The sequence below is a fragment of the Penicillium brevicompactum genome (genome assembly GCF_028827555.1).
Source record: "Penicillium brevicompactum strain IBT 35665 chromosome Unknown utg000002l_segment0_segment0, whole genome shotgun sequence".
Classification (NCBI taxonomy): domain Eukaryota; kingdom Fungi; phylum Ascomycota; class Eurotiomycetes; order Eurotiales; family Aspergillaceae; genus Penicillium; species Penicillium brevicompactum.
In genome coordinates this window covers 1,168,874-1,184,839 of record NW_026623205.1, presented here as the reverse complement: position 1 = coordinate 1,184,839, position 15,966 = coordinate 1,168,874, and the positions used below count along the sequence as shown (strand labels likewise).

The 15,966-nt window shown below is 48.1% G+C and overlaps 3 protein-coding genes across 3 annotated transcripts; 2 read left to right on the top strand and 1 right to left on the bottom strand.

Moving 5' to 3' along the window:
* Positions 1-627: 627 nt before the first annotated feature.
* Positions 628-1,411, bottom strand: N7506_003220 (BTB/POZ domain-containing protein; the record flags this gene model as incomplete). Its single annotated transcript, XM_056952515.1, has 3 exons — positions 628-1,092; positions 1,143-1,229; positions 1,286-1,411. The coding sequence occupies 3 exons, from the start codon at positions 1,409-1,411 to the stop codon at positions 628-630; spliced, it is 678 nt and encodes a 225-aa protein (XP_056814207.1).
* Positions 1,412-2,167: 756 nt separating this feature from the next.
* Positions 2,168-2,395, top strand: N7506_003219 (histone deacetylase RpdA; the record flags this gene model as incomplete). Its single annotated transcript, XM_056952514.1, has 1 exon — positions 2,168-2,395. One exon carries the CDS (start codon positions 2,168-2,170, stop codon positions 2,393-2,395), a length of 228 nt encoding a protein of 75 aa, XP_056814206.1.
* A 3,485-nt stretch (positions 2,396-5,880) lies between these two features.
* On the top strand, positions 5,881-6,537 carry N7506_003218 (uncharacterized protein; the record flags this gene model as incomplete). The annotated part of the gene is made up of 1 exon (XM_056952513.1): positions 5,881-6,537. The coding sequence occupies one exon, from the start codon at positions 5,881-5,883 to the stop codon at positions 6,535-6,537; it is 657 nt and encodes a 218-aa protein (XP_056814205.1).
* Positions 6,538-15,966: the final 9,429 nt, after the last annotated feature.

Below are 15,966 nucleotides of genomic sequence, written 5' to 3'. Positions count from 1 at the left end.
GCCGGGATAATTCTTGCTGGTATTTCTTCGCCCATTCTTCGCCGCCCAGTTCTCTTCCATTTCCCGTCTAAGCATGGTGAAGTGCGAGGGACATGATCATGAGATGTGGAAGCATGTTATCCTTCAGCGAGTGGTAAAATTTGTGCTCTAGCTTGACAATGAGGCTTATCGAGACACTGAAAGCTAGTTCAAGATTAAAAAAATACCTTATTCTAAACCCAGATTAGAGCGACTTCACTAGTTTCTGTAAACAAGCTTTTCCTCTGCACAGAGTTTTCGTACAGCTTTTCCTAAGCCAACTGCGCAATATAAAGTAACGCAGCATTTAATACTGGATTGCTTATCCCTTTTCCGGCCAACTAGAGTATGCTCCTAGGAAGCGTCAGAAGAGAGGCCCCTCTCCGGCTTTGATCCACTTGTAGTCCGTAGAGCTTTGGACTTTCTTCATTTACAGCGGCCAATACTCATCCGAGCTTCAAATGGCTAAGAAGCCTCAGTGAATTCCTTCTAGAAGCCTGAATAAGTTTCGTGAAATCATGCTGGGAAGAATTATTGACTGACACAAAAGTTGCAGACCAAAAATGATTCCCTACCTCGACAGTAGTACTTCCGGCATAGACCTGAGATTTACATATCCTTATCCATAATTGCCACGAGCAAGTCAAAGCAAAATTGCGGAACGCTTTTCAACAAACTATTCTCAAAAGTCACTGGGACTTCTTCATTTCCCCTCCTCAACTTTCTAAGGTGATCCATAGTCACTCTCACCGCCATATCTCGTAGGCCTCGGTCATCTGCAGGAGTGGAGTTATATATCTCAAAAATAGCGCCCGGAAACGAGTTTGCATCTAAACTATCAATCAGCTCTCGTTCAGCTTTTTGATTTGATAAAGCCTTTAAGCCTTCGATAAACATTCGATCTGCGAGGGAATACATCAGAATGTGAAAGGACAAAGAATCAAACGCGGCTGATGGATTCCTAGCCGCGTCATCAGGTTGACTAGCATTTCCTTGATCCTCTCTCCCCTCTAGTTGTTGACAAGGAACAACTTCATTTGCAGAGACATCTTCCGAGACAGGGGTAGAAGGAGCCTTGCTAGAATTAGAAGCACTGGATTAGGCAGCAAGACAGGGTAACTCACTAGGTAGTCCAATGTGTAGAAATATTCAATCATCTCGCGGACCAAAGCCGGCTCTTCTTGTAAAATGATTTCATCCGTAGAGGCTTCCTGTTCTGCATTAGATAAAGACGTCTAGTGCCTTTATCGCAACCTTGCTATCTCACCTGAAATCCACCATCACAAGCCTTAGCAAAAAAGTCCGATCGAGTACAGACTATACACTTGTGCACAGCATAGACTTCATCCAAACATAGAATGGTCAGATCGCTGTATTTTGGATCAATCCGCATTCTATGGTCCAGTCAGTATCCTTCAAAGGCCTCGCAAAGGCCTCAAGCTACCTTGATAAAGCAGTAAGGAGCTCTTCTCCGGGCGTGGTTGTTTGAATTCGTTTGTCCTTCACCTCATTGGGGAACGTTGGGGGCCCCGAGTGATTGTGAAGTATTCTTCTCTGAGTAGACGGTTTCTTCTTATTGACCATGATGAGAAACAAGTTGTTTTATCGAAACATAAACTAAATTCTTGCTTTAAAGAGAGAGATGGGGGGAGAAGGAGGAAGATGGACAGAGAGGTGTAATTATGACGTCATGATGTCCTTCCTTTCTCTTGGGACATACTGGACATACAGTCGAAAAGTTTCTTGTAGATTGCTTGATTATTCAATGAATATAACCCTTGTAATCCTCGCATGACCTCAGGATAAATCAGCGACAAGGCACAAATTGCGATACTGTCGGCAAAGATCCGGTCAATTTGACGCTGATCGGAAATCGGCTGTCCAGAGCGGCAGGAATTACTGACCTCTCAATGGGCAGGTGCCCATCCATGCACACGATCCAGTCGATTGTACAGAAACACTCCCGCTGCAAGAAGCGAGGCCATGTTCCCCCAAGTGTGGGGAAAAAAGAATGGACTACACCAGGGGAGGAATAATATGTCATCAAGGCAAAACGAAGTGCGTCCGGCTCACTAAGAGATACAGATATGGAGCTTGCGGAGCTCAGTACTTTGATCTTGATTACGAACTTGATTCCCGCACCTCCAAAATGGACAACGCCAACATTCAAGAATATCTAGACAAGATTCGTAACAAAGTTGTAGAAAACTTCAAGCGTACGACATCTGCCCCTTTGTTCGGTTCACAAGACAGATGTACCACAGCATCCTATCTTGAGTGGCATGGAGGTGAGGCCGATAGATTTTTGGATGACCTTGATGAGAATGAAAACAAAGACATGCGGGCCACTCAACGGCGATTGAATAAACATACTTGAAAGACTGGCGAGCTTAATGACAGTGAAGACTAAGAGAAAAGTCTGCAAATGGTAATCGCCGCCAGCGCAGCTTCTGGGGTCTAGTACTTTCACCTCGGGGAACCAAAGTCATGTTCCTGTTGACAATTTCATCACCTCCTGAAACCTCAACTGCGGTTCCTGGGGTTATGGCTTTGCCTTTTCGGGAGTAGCGAATTACGCAGGTTTGTGCGCAGGTCCGGTGAAGGTGTCTTGTGAGGGCTTTCCGCGAGCTCAGAAGGCAGAATATTGATTCTAGGATCCAGAAGTAGGGTCCCAGGAGCGCGACAGCTCCCAGATCCAGCCAATGTGTTCCCAAAACCAGTTCGTATTCAATCAGGATCATATAGTGGAGATCCCAGGGGTAAATCTCGGTTTCCTGGAAACAGGAAATGGCCCCAGGAGCTAAAGACGGGTTCCCAGAGAAGAAACAGCTCCTAGAATCACTTTTGGTGTTTCCAGGATCAATCTGTTAGTTCCCAGAGCTAGATTAGCAATAATCTTCGATTGATATAGATGAGCTGGCTTTTGTTACGTCGTGAGGCGGTACGTTTAGAATTGTCGAGACTCGCCTGCCGCCCCGCGAGCTGTGTTTTCTGCCAACACGGTCCGCCTCCGCGCACCACAACGCTCGACTGAACTTGCTGTCGGCATTGCCTAGCCGCCGCCGTTAGGTAGGCTGTACAGACAACTTGTATCTACTGGCACTCGGCTTCGAGCTATAGCCTATGACATCTAGGATGAAGCAAACACTCAATGATTTTTTGAGGCTCATTAACATCTAGTGCTTGCAAATCTGAATCAGTCGCGTAGTCAAACAATCAGGAATTCATTCATTCGGTTGCTAAGGTTGCCCCAAAACTCCATATCTCTCTCTGTTGCTGGTTCGAATGCCGCGGTCTGGTCACGTGCTGTCCGTGCGTCAAACCGCTGCATCGCTAATCTCCTATTCTCACTCGCTGTGGAGGATGATCAATTACGCTGAGTAGAATTCAATCGTGCCGACCGGCGAAGCGGTGCAGAGGTAGACGGGTCTCGCGGTAGATGAGCCCCTGCCACTCTGGCTGAGCGACGGGGCCCACTCTGCTCGACTGACACCCGTGGGGATCCCATTGATCGCTGAGGCCACTGACTCTGACGAGGCTCGTTTGGTGCTGAATTCCTGACCATTACAGGCTCTCTATCGGCTAATGGTTCGCTTGTCGAGGGGACTCGGACTGGACGGATCAAAGCGTCTAGACTTCCTTCGTTTCGACTGCATTCATCAGCATCCCGACATTGCAGAACTGAAATCATCTATACTTACCACACACAGCATGACGTGCCAAAGCCTGTTCGTCGCTTTTCCAACCACTCTTCCGCGCAGCAAAGATGGGCCTGCGCTCGGCATTGACCGCAACGCAGGATCACGCATTCGGTTGCTTGTTCCTCGTCCTCCACCAAACAAAACACACAGTGAATGTTGTCAACTTCTTCACTCAAGTTGAGACTCCGCAGCGTCAAGTCTTGGACACCCGCCCAGATATTAGTGACCGATGTCAGGATAGCTGGTTGATCCGGCGAAACGTGCCATGGTACACTGTTGGTCCGCAGCATTTCGGCAGTCACAAAGGGATTGATTGATTGCACTGGCGCAGGGCTAGTCGACAGGGGCACCATCGGGTCTTGTCTGTTGTCTGATTCCTCCAGGCGTCTGCTGGAGGCTGGCGACATCTGACGCTGGCGCGGATGCACAATGGGTGGAGTGGCAACTCTAGAGTCATGAGGCACTCGCGCCTGGTTGCGGACGGCTGCTTCATACCACTGCTGGCCAACCTGTTCGGCCTGCCGTTGCCGGTGCCATCTCGCGCAGAGGAATTCTTTGGCAATAGCGCAAAGCTTGGGTTGCAATGTTGACAATTGGAACGGCTCTCTGGTGAGAGAGTTAAGCTTTTGATGGCCTAATTTGGTGTCTTCAAATTTAATCGAGTTTTTGCACAAAGCGCCTTTCTTCGTCATCCCACAACAAGAGCCAGGACCGCCATTGGGGCTGACTTCTATCTCACAAACAAGAAACGGATTCCAAGGCATCGTGGTGGACATTGATGCGATCTCAAAGGTAGAAATTTTCTCGGATTGTTGGTGCTGTTGGGCGTTCTCTGCGGCGTTCCCTCGCCAGCTTTATATGCCATTGCCATATGCTCCTTGCCTACATGTCTGCGTGGTTGCTTGCATGAAATGCTTTCTTGAAACAGTCGATGCGTCGAAGAATGCATTGGGATGCAGTATGCGCCGGTATAGGCCGATCAGTGGCCTGCGAGAAGAGATCTCATTCTAGATCACCGCTACAATAAGCTAAGGTTGTGGCTGTAGACTGCGATGATCATGCATGGGCAGAAGGAATGGTAACTGTTGCTGGTAGCATAGTCGGCAAAATTGCGAGTTGCCTCTACATTTTGGAGTGCAGGTAGGTTGTGATTTTCTTCAACGCTTATGGCGCTAGATTAGAGAATTGGGTGCCAAGATAGATTGGGGTTCCAGGGGCCATTGACACGATACCAGGAGTCGTTTTGGTGTTCCCAGGAGCTAGACTCCGGAGGTTCTCTAACCCAGCGAAGACGTTGTCCATGCTTTGATGCTGCGCCATGAACTACGCAATAGCATTAAAAAATAATGTGCTCATTCTCACTTTCACCATAAAAGTAAAAAGCGTAGTCAGCTTCAATTTTAGCATTTTGTTAGCAGTCCATTCAATGATGGTGCTGGTGATCAATCTCGCGGTGTTGATGGCTATTGGTGAATGTGCCTTCTATTAGTGACCTGCGTGATTATTGTAGTTCACCTATAAATTGTGTTGTTCTGTTGTACAAGGACATATGAGGCTTTAGATACAAGAAGAAGCCATGTTTATTGGAAATCAACATGGTTGTCTGTATAGACATCTCGGGGCTATTTTCGATGGGGTGGCTTTGTTCATATGCATTGCCTCATACCAAAACTCCCTGACCAGCCCCATGACATTCCAACAAGTGCCGGTTCTAGAGATATAGGCAGCTCAGGGTCTTCAAGGTTCCGCGGAGCTCAGAAGTATGTGTCAGATTTCAAGCATGTATAGTAGCTTCGGTACTTGGTTACTAGCCAAACATTGTGCGTTTTTGACCAGATCGCGTAGAAGTCAGACTCAGGAGTCCATGAAATGTCACATATGATCCACACGACCGACGTGCTGTATTCGGGAGCTTTCTCGGGCATTCCCAGGAGCTATTCAGCGAAAGGTACCACTGAGGAGTCGTGACCAACATATAAAGGTCAAGCGCTTCGCCAGACAGGCCATATTACAAGTTCATCCTTTTCACAACTACCGCCTTTCCGTTGCATCCAATATCAACATCTCTGGAGCATTCAGCTTTGCTCTAACCTGTTACAAAAACGGCCCCACTCCTCAATCTAGGGATTCCATCCTATCCTTTCATTTTAAGAAACGAACCATGGGCCAATACTGGCTGGTGGTTTCTCCATCCAGATGCGAGTACACAACACAGCACTTTGGTGGAAAGCTATCAGAGTTGCTCTTTTCATCGTGGCCCGACATTCTGTGTGACCTGATTGAAAACGAGTGGGCTGTCACCCGGCTCATCTGTATTGGGGATTACTTAAATCCAGACGATCTCCCTGCCAAGATTCAACAAGACAACCTACACCTCGTTGGCGCTGAGAGCGATGCAGTATCAATGCCTCTCAGCTACGGTGTCGTTCAGGAAAAGTTTGAACATTGGTCTTACGAAGAAGAGGAAGCAGCGACTCTCGCGGCCGTGGAAGAATCTGCCAATCTCAACCATCGAGTTCTAAGGAACTTGACTACCCGTCAATATGTCTCAGAGGACAAGTTGCAATGTGGAATCACCCTTGGCCACATTGTTCTGATGCGTATCTGTTGGTCGTCTGACAGTTCAACCGGCATTCCAGGAGGAGCATATCTGGCCAAAGGTGACTGGGCTGGTCATGAGTTCGACATTGTAGACGCTGGTATGCTAGAAATGATGAACGGAGAATGGGAAGACGTCACCGAGGACACCCGCGATGAGGTTCAGGATCTGTGGTCGGGCGATTTCGGACAAGATTGGGAAGCTGAATGGAGAGCTTGATACCACATGGGCAAGAAGCTATGAAATCATTTGCTGTAAAGATCATTTGATGTAAAGAATGCTATATCCATGGCTTTGCTGATGAAAACCCGTGGAATTGATATCTCATGAGGCAGTGAAATGTCCCAGCAATACATTGTGTTCCGTAGCTGATACTCAACGTCTCATATTCGAAGTCGACACCATCTGAAGCAATCGATACGGGCCGTAGTATGAACCTAGGTTCAACTACGCGGGATTTTATTCGCGACTTCGTGCATGATTCTATAAAATGCGACCACCGCTCCCAGAAATGAACAACCTCTTTTCAGGAATGCGGTGGCCAACTAAGTTCAGACTTCATTCCTCAGGCACGTAATAGGGACCTAGCAAGATGAATTGCTTCACCACTGCTTTCTCAAACATCCATATATTGCACTATGCCTACATGGTCACAGGTACCCCCTCGAGAATACATCTCTTCACCAGCAGAATACACCACGAATCTCACATTACCCCGAACACATGTGAATTTGATTTCCTGATCATGGCCTGGAATCCTTCCCACCTACAACGGGTATTGGGCCATGTTTTCACCGTGAGCGGTGCATATGGGTGGTAGCTGACGGAAATCACTGCCCAAACACCATTCCGATTGGCTCTCGGATAAACAAAGTATTGTGCTTTCAGTTGTTCCAGAGCCCTTCTTTCGGGTATCCACCAGTGCAGAGGTTATCCTTGGCTGCAAAGCAATCGTTTTGTTTTGAGTGCAGACGCCATAGTCGTCGACCAAAAAAAGTGGGCCCACCGAATTTTGCGTTTGCTGGATGCGAGCCTGCATCAAGCCAAAAACTTCATGATTCATAGGAAACTCAGGATTCGGCTGCTGTGTTGCATCCATGGCCAAGCAGTATGTTCTACAGCGTTGGTGTGGCCATGTGTCCCGATGAGGCCTCAAAAATCAGAAGAGACTGTCCAAAGGGGCAAATCTAGCGACAAACCCCCGGGTGCACTTAGGTTGGCGAGAGCCGTCGCAATCAGTCGTTCGGATCTTCTCAGACGACAAACAGCTGCAGTTGGGCTGTATCGATGACATGCCTCCAGTGACGACCATAATGTTCATTGATATAGAAAGTTGATACTCGTGCATGGCATATGGTCACTTACGTTCTCTCGCAACTGTCGCATGTTTTGCACGAAAGTGGCCACCCGAAGACTCTCGTTCTGTCATAACAGAGTCGCCTAGCTCGTTGCTCTTGTCGCGGGCTCTGGAACTGAAGATCAGTTTAGTTTGAGTCTGCCCTGAGAGCCCTTTCGTGGCGAATTAAAAACCGATCGAGATCTCTGTTGTCTCCTTCTTGTGAGATACTATCTTCGTTGGCGGGCACCTCTGGGGACGGGGTGGCTGATCGTCGTGTGCGTTCCGATTCAGAAGAGGCGGCAGATGGACCTGGGAGAAATTCTGATCGGCTGGGAAATAAGTCTTGGATTTGATGTTTAAGCTGCCGCTTCAGCCTTTGAAAACGAGAAAATAAAAATTTGAGATATCTCCACACTTTCTTCGCATCTTTGGTGCACATATAGAAGACTTGAAGAATGGAAGTTGTAGGAGATCGGGTAAGTATTATCTCCGAATCATGCAGAACGGGACTGGAGAATATAACTCCGTGCAAACAATTTCAGCCCTGTCGCCAGGGAGCAGAAATGAGAGAAAGAAAAAGAAAGTCAGAGCTGGTCTGTAAGAGCGAGCGATAATCACTACTTCAACCTCTGTTGCTGTGTAGCAATATTTGGAGCGAAAATATCTAATATCTACATCACCACCTTTTGGATAGTTCGCACCTAACAACGTCACCTCCAACTTCAACGAACAATACTCGATGTATAGTAAGCAATGCCTCAAAGATTACACATGTGAACCACTATCAGGAGGTAGTTCCTGCAAGTCTTCGTTTCAAGGCTTCATCTGTTGCTCTTTTTCGCATGAAATTGAGTAATTCGGGGTGAACAGCAGGTGAGATCGAGCGTCAACAGTTGAGGTTACGTTGAGTTAACCGTTCACTGACTCTTTTGAAAGCGGTCGAACTCAGGGCGGGCAATGGCAGCAGCTCATTGTCGTTGCCGGCTATATCAGAGCCTCGAGCACAATGTCTCTTGCATTTCATTCCAAAGGCCACGATGGACCATCCGACTTCACCTTCCCCGAGTGACCGACCGGCCAAGAGACAGCGTCGGATTTTCCACGATGCAGAAGATGAGAACAAGGCGCAAAGTCACCAACAGCAATTCCTAGATTGAGCAACCATCGAAGCTGAGGTTAGTCAGGCCTTCTTCGATTGCAAACGTACAAGATCACTAATACTGCATAGGTTCCAGTGCGCACACGCGGTTCCCTTACGGCGGAGTTCATGAAACTTATAAACTACAACGATGCCCTGGCTACACCAGCCCTCAAACTGCTCGACCTCTACTTCTGCCTGTGGGAATGCTACGTCGTCAAATCTGCCGAGAAGATACGACTCGAGGAAGGGCAGCGACAGCTTCAAGAGTCAAATGAGTGGCTAGCAAGCGACAGCGACATCCTTCTACAGCTCTGCGATGAGCAGGCATTGATACTGTCTGATCAAAAGCGAGCAGTTCAAGCCCTTTGTAATGGCGTGGTTTCATCATTTCAAGCGAGCGAGACTCAAGCCTGCCGTGCTGATAGGCATTGATTAAGTCTCACTGTTGTTCAGCGCTCGTGGGCGACAATGACACCTGCATAGCTCTGCTATCTATGTACCCTCTGTCCTGAATATTATCCCTCTTTTAACGGCCCAAACAACCACCGGTGAAGTTCCGTTGGGTTTGGTGACGGGGTGTCAACGTTTCACGGCTGTTGATAGACCAAGCGTTTGTTCAACAAGTTAGCATCTGGCCATCAAGTTCTCCTAATTTTCCATAAACTTGCGTGGTCAAGATAAATAAATAATCTGCCTACTCTGCGGCATTCTGTTCCTCCTAGACCTTGCCAAATTGTTACTTTCTACACTCTATTTATCCACCCACCTTTGACGGCGAGCCTTGAACCAAAATGCACATATCGAACAATAATGGTCTGTACCCGTTGCTTCAATGGTTGTTTTGTGCTAATTTTGGCAGACTGTGATTTGGATCTTGACCTTCACGCCATGTGGCAAGAGTGCTCTGGCATACCCATACCACCTCCCTGTCTCGCAACCGATTCCGATAATCCTCGGCAGATTCTTTCGGATGCGGGTGAGCCTGCAGGATATGAGACTGTAGGGTCCTCCTTGATCGAATACCTTTTCCACCCCACTTATGAAAAGCTGTCAGCCTTCAAGTGGACTGGTCCAGACCCTCTGTCCATGTCTACTCAGGCTAGCGACTTGTTCCTCTACATGTCAGCTTTCACTTTCCCCAACAAAGTGCACTGGGTAGAGTTCCGACTAGTCCGCTTTGACCGGAAATCTGGCGAGAGTCCAGGAGAGCATCTGTTCTTCCTACCCCGACTTGAGACGGCCACGTGGAATCTCCGTCGGGTACGCGAACAGCTGCTAGATACGATATCCCGGCATGGTATTGGTGCGATAGGCACTGGATTCCGTCTGTCCCTTTGGCCTCGCATGGAACCCTTACCACATTCCACTCACTTGACACTTCCTTCGCAAGTTGCGCTACCCACGACGGTATCCCTTGATCCAAGTTTTTTTGTGCATAACATACTGGGTCACTACAAGTGAGATTGATCCATAAAATGCGTTGTTATTCAGCATTTTCCAGTGAGCATAAATTAAATGGGAGGCTATTCCATGCACTAAGTTTTGCAAATACTTCGAATAGAACATACTTTCTAAGCAGTACTTCTCCTTGATTCGAAAAGTTAACTATAGTATTTCTATGCTGAAGTAGGGCACATCGCCTCGAACAGACAGTCCTTCAACCTTGTCTTTCTTCGTCGAAGAGCCCTGCGAAATTGAGACTGGAAAAATGATTCCAGTCATCGAGGACGCTAGTCAGCTTCTCCCGGGATAATTCCAGTGCCTGCTTGAAAAAGCGTAGTCGAGATAGCTGCTTGTTGTGTCGAAGCTGAAGACCGTCCCTCTCCTTTCTCAGGTGCGTACCAGCCTCCTTCAAAACAAGGTTGCCCTGCTCCAGATTCTCGCCATCAATGTGCTTGGACACGCACGACTCCCATAGGCGTCGATAGAGTCCGAAAAGTCGCGCTGCTGGAAAGGCGAACTTGGGACCGTCGCTCTCAAGGGCTCCTAGAACCTTCAAGATGGGTTGAAACGGCTCGGTCGCAAGGGTGTGTCTTGTTTCTGCTTCCTGCTGCGAAGGGGAGGGCTACAATGGTCAGCAAAAGCGTTTGAAGCCGAATCATTTCACTTAACAATGGCACATGGTCAGAATTTTCCTGTGATTTGTCTTTCTCATCAAGGATAGGCAATTCACTGGGCTGCTGATCTCCTTCTTTTTCCTGGTGTTGCCGCTGTGGCGAGCTGTTCGGGGCATCCATTTTTAAAAGTCACGGGTCTGGTTAATACAATTTCCATCGATCCTTAGTGTCTCTTATAGACTGCGCAGACGCAGGCGACTATGTGGTGGATTTTACGATTACCACAACTGTTAATTGATGCAGTCAGATTTTGACAAAAGTTTTGTTAGTTTTCGGCGGGCTGTTGACAGTGTATTCAACGATAGGGATAGTCGGTTGGGGAAACTGATCAGGCCTCACGGTGTTGAGGATATGTTTCAATCAGAAACCTCTTTCCCTTTCGTTGAATGCCCCAGAAATCCGACAAATGGAATATGGTAGAACTCATCGTCATTAAATAAAGAAATTCAGTAAAGAAACTAGACTTTTTAATTTAATGTATTTTCATGGTCACAAGTTCGAAATTTGAGTGTTGATAACGTTGGGCTCAGCTTCAACGGCGTTGACGGGCCGAGCACATCCTACTGTGAACTCGCTTTCCGAAGTCTGGTCAGGCAGACCCACGCTCAACACAACCAAAACCACGCTAAAGCGAGGCCAGGGAAAAAGTCCATGATTCAATTGTAGGCACTTTTCGGTGATTCAACGTTGAGTCACTCACAGGTGAAGTATCAGGACAAGAAATATGAGCCTGTCATTGTAAATTGAGTAGTACGCAGTGCCTCAATTTAAGAGGACCGTGAAGGATTCAACAGCCAGCCAACGTTTCTTGACCGACTCAACATTGTTTTCTCAACACCACTTTTAATTGTCTCACTCGCTGAGCATCTAAAGCATTAAAAATGTCGCTGCACATAGTTGCGGTAGAAAGAAGACGTGGGTTTCAACAGGCCTCAATTTAGAGGTGTCCGCCAACGCGTTCTACCAAGCAGCGCACATAGCACGTAGGCGAAAGGACGAGCCGAGAAGCCTATAAATACGTCCTCTACCCCGGACAATTTGCTCTACAATTTATTCACTTGACTATGCAAAGTCGAGCAGGCTTGTGTCTTGAGTCACTTGATAAGTTCCCCACCTTTGACCCAGTGCTGAATTCCACTGTACTGACGTTCATAGAATACACCGTGGATGAGCAAGCCAGACGGTGCCTGTGAGAGATACAGGTATGATTCCCGCCAGATACACTGCCATTCACACCAGCCGATTAAAGATGTCTATGCGAAGATGCCTCCGCCTCAGCAGCCGACTGAGCTGGTCTACTGTGGAGCCTCTGTGTGTATTCCCAAGAGAAACCGCGAGCATCCACGTCGCAGGTATGTGAATCTTAGCCTGACCTGTCTCTAATTCTACTGATCCTGAAGACGATGCGATTCCAATATAACAGAGGAAATTCGACAACAAGGCACGAGAGCAAGGGCCACAGTCTTTGCCACCTCTTCGTCCCTAGTTTTGGCCACCAGAACATGTGAGTCATGGATTTTCTCGCCGATTTGAAAGCTAATGAATGACAGTGGACCAAGGACATCGCATTAGAGTGCCCCCGAGGTTACAGCACTCCCGTTAGTGCTCTGTACAAAGCCACTGCCTACACACTATTCATGGCCCCGTCGCGTCAAACCACGCAGCAAAGAATCAGGTGAAGAAGGAACGGGCTAATAATAGGTGCGGACATCCGATCGCGAGTTTCGCTGCGCAGAAGCTTGAGACGTCCATTCTTCATGAAAATGTGAGTGATTGATCGCATCCTCTGCTGCGCTATATCAGTTGTTGCGAATTTTTGTGCTCTAAATCACCAATACCATTACTGATTTCTATGCCACTATAGGAGCAGCCGTCGCCACTGTGAAAGATACCCGTTGAGAGTCCTATTGCCGGATCGGAGATAAGACCACGTTACTACGACGCGTGATCCATCGCGTCTTCCGCCTCAACCTCACCGCCCTCACACCATGAACGGCGGAGTGTATGAACCTCTGCCGTCCCCATCGCGAGGTCTTATCCCGTTACGAGTGTATATTTTCCTGTCACAGGTTCTTCTTCACGCGCCTTTGGCTCTCAGAATTTGCCCGGTGCACCCAGCGCGGCTTATTCGAAGCGACAGCCGGAGAGTGCGACAAACTGGATACAACATCATGTCAAATGGCATGGATGGTGACTGCTTTGATGAAGACAATTGTAAGTGATCTCGTCGGTAAGATATGACCATAGGCTAATTGATCGTTTCGTCTCAAGCGAACGTTCTGCGAGCTTTATGAACAGGTAAATTATAAAATCTCGCCCAAGTGGTAGCCTTGCTGACTCGGATCGTACAACAGGAGGCCCCTCATATCCCCGTCACTCGAGTAGAATGCGAAGCGAGTAAACGACTTGTCTGCTCGATCTCCCCTATACCAACGCGATCGCAAGCTATCTGTCCCTTCCTCATTACCACGGTGGCATGGACGAGGAATGAATGGAATGTTCACATCATCTCTGCCCTTCTCTCAGTCGACACTATGCACCAGCCATGTGCTGATGTGTCTACCGATACAAAGTCCAAAGCATAATGGGCCAAACCACTGTCTATCTCGGTATTCGAACGCCGCGAAAGAATAGGTTTCTTGTGGATCGAATTCCTGGCGTCCAATGGGTGATGTCATTGTCCTCGGTTGGCATCTCGCGTCTTTTTAGTCCTGGAACTCCAAAAGACCGAGACAAGCCGTGGTTTTGTCCTCAGTCCGGCCTTTTGGAGCAACGGCCGGAGAGTGCGACGAACCAGAATACAACATGGCATGAATGGTGCTGCATTGCCTTGCCGAAGAGGATTGTAAGTGATCTGTTTGGCAAGTTCATATGACCACGGAGCTAACTGATGGTCTCGTCTCAAGCGTACAAAGCGTGCCCTCTGCGAACTCTATGAAAGGTAAGTCATAACAACTCGTCAAGTGGTAAGCCTGGCTGACCCGCATCGAACAACAGGACGCCCTCATTTTCTCTGCTCGAGCTCCCCTATACCGATGCGATCGCATGCTGTCTATCATTTCCACATGACTACTGGTGGCATCGATGATGAGTCAATGTAAGGTCCGGATCGTCTCGGCTCTCTCTCAGTTGACTCTGTGCAATCAGTCATGTGCTGATGTGTGTCGGTATTCGAACATCGTGAAAGAACAGCCTCATTGTGGATCGAATTACTGGCGTCCAATCGCTGATCCTCATTGTCCTCAGTTGGCATCTCGCGTCTTTTCAATCCTGAAACTCCAAAAGACCCGGGGACTGCTGGTGGTTTTGTCTTGCTTGATGGCAGGTGAGCCATACCTTCGCAGACAGCCAGATGGTTAGCCAAGTCTGTGTGCAAGGAGAAGGCGAGGCAATGGCCCCGTGATTTCGAGCCTACGGATTAGCAATGGCCATATCAGCTACGAACTGGGAAAGGAGACGGTCCCGAGTCACAGCCGAGCTAACCCAAGAGCCACGATCTATGAATTACCGACCCATACTGTTTTACCTGATTGTACTCCGCGTTGATGAGCCGTTTGACGTCTTGGAGCGGGTGGAAACGAACGAGCGGAAACCAAACAATCGAACATGCACGTCGCTGCATCAAGGGCGCTGCCAGAAATGTTGTGGTGTCCTTGGACATATTTTGGCATACTTGATGCTCAGGCACGCTTTTCTATCCAAGCCGGAGCGACGCGTGCAAAGACCATTCGCCCTGGAAGTCACTGCAGCTGCAGGTCAGTCAAGCCGACGCGTGTACCATTTCTCGCTGAAATCGTCTTCTAACATATCGTGCACAAGCAGCTTTTTCTAGGAAATGGCCGAATTTTCCACGTCCCCTACGTCGACTGTCCATGAGCATCGATTATTTGTCAGACACTGCGCCTTGAACGACATTTGGCATATCACTTACCTTTACTGAAATACCTACTTCTAATCGGCGCTGATGTGATTGCTTTCGGGGGAAAGGGCTAGGTGTATGCGTGCTGCAATTCCAAGCCAACTAAAGCACCACTTGCGATGATCTCTCCTCACGAAGGTTCGTCGTAAATGTTGGCGGAGTTGTCGTTTCTATCTCTGGTCAAGATGGCGCTTGCTAGACCCCGATTCGGCTGAACCATATTCTCTGGCAGCAGAGTATACTTGATCGCATGGACTCGGGTACTGCGCCCAAAAAAACAGTGATCGCCAATTTGCATTGTAGTTACTACATGGGTGATGGGCTCACAACATAAATCGTAGTTGTTGGCAGGAATTCCTCACAAACGACGCCTTCCATATATACAAGGAGCCGATTGGATCTTTTTGAGCCAAAGCCCTCAATTACTTGGGTATCTTTGTTGCGAATCCATTTCACTCGCGCGATCGTTCTAGAATGTAGGCATTTTGCAGCAGTAGGTTTGAGTGACTTCAATCGCCAACCGAAGCGATGATCTGGCTGCGCAAGGAACAGTCCATCGCATCGCGATGCTCAGTTGAGACAACCAATTGTATGTCGAATGCTTCTCATCAAATGCTTCTACAACTAGTAGGCCTGACCTTGAGTGTATTGCCTGTTTTAGCTGAACCGAAGGAAACCCGGTGTTTGCATTCACCGGGTCAATCAAATTGGAGACTGTATGCGAACTTCACCGAGTGACCACCAGGGAACAAGAAATAACGCAGAATTGAAACAACAATGAAACTGATATCTCTGTCATGTGGGTGAGATGCCAAGAAAGAGCTCGCGCGAAGGCCGTGAGACGTTGACCACTCAGCTTCACCGCCCGGTCGTATACCACATCAACACCCTCGTCAACGTTCATCAATGTTCATCAACGTTCATCAACGACCATCAACGCTCATAAACACCTCCGTCAACGTTCATCAACGCTCATCAACACATCCGCGACGCATCAAAACACTCACTTCTCTGTTCGCTCTACGCCCTGATGGCAGAGATGCATTCTACTGCGGCCGGAGGGCTAGACCGCAGACTATCAAGACAGGAGGGTTGAGAATACGGCGCTCGATGACGAAGGTTGGGTCTTGGA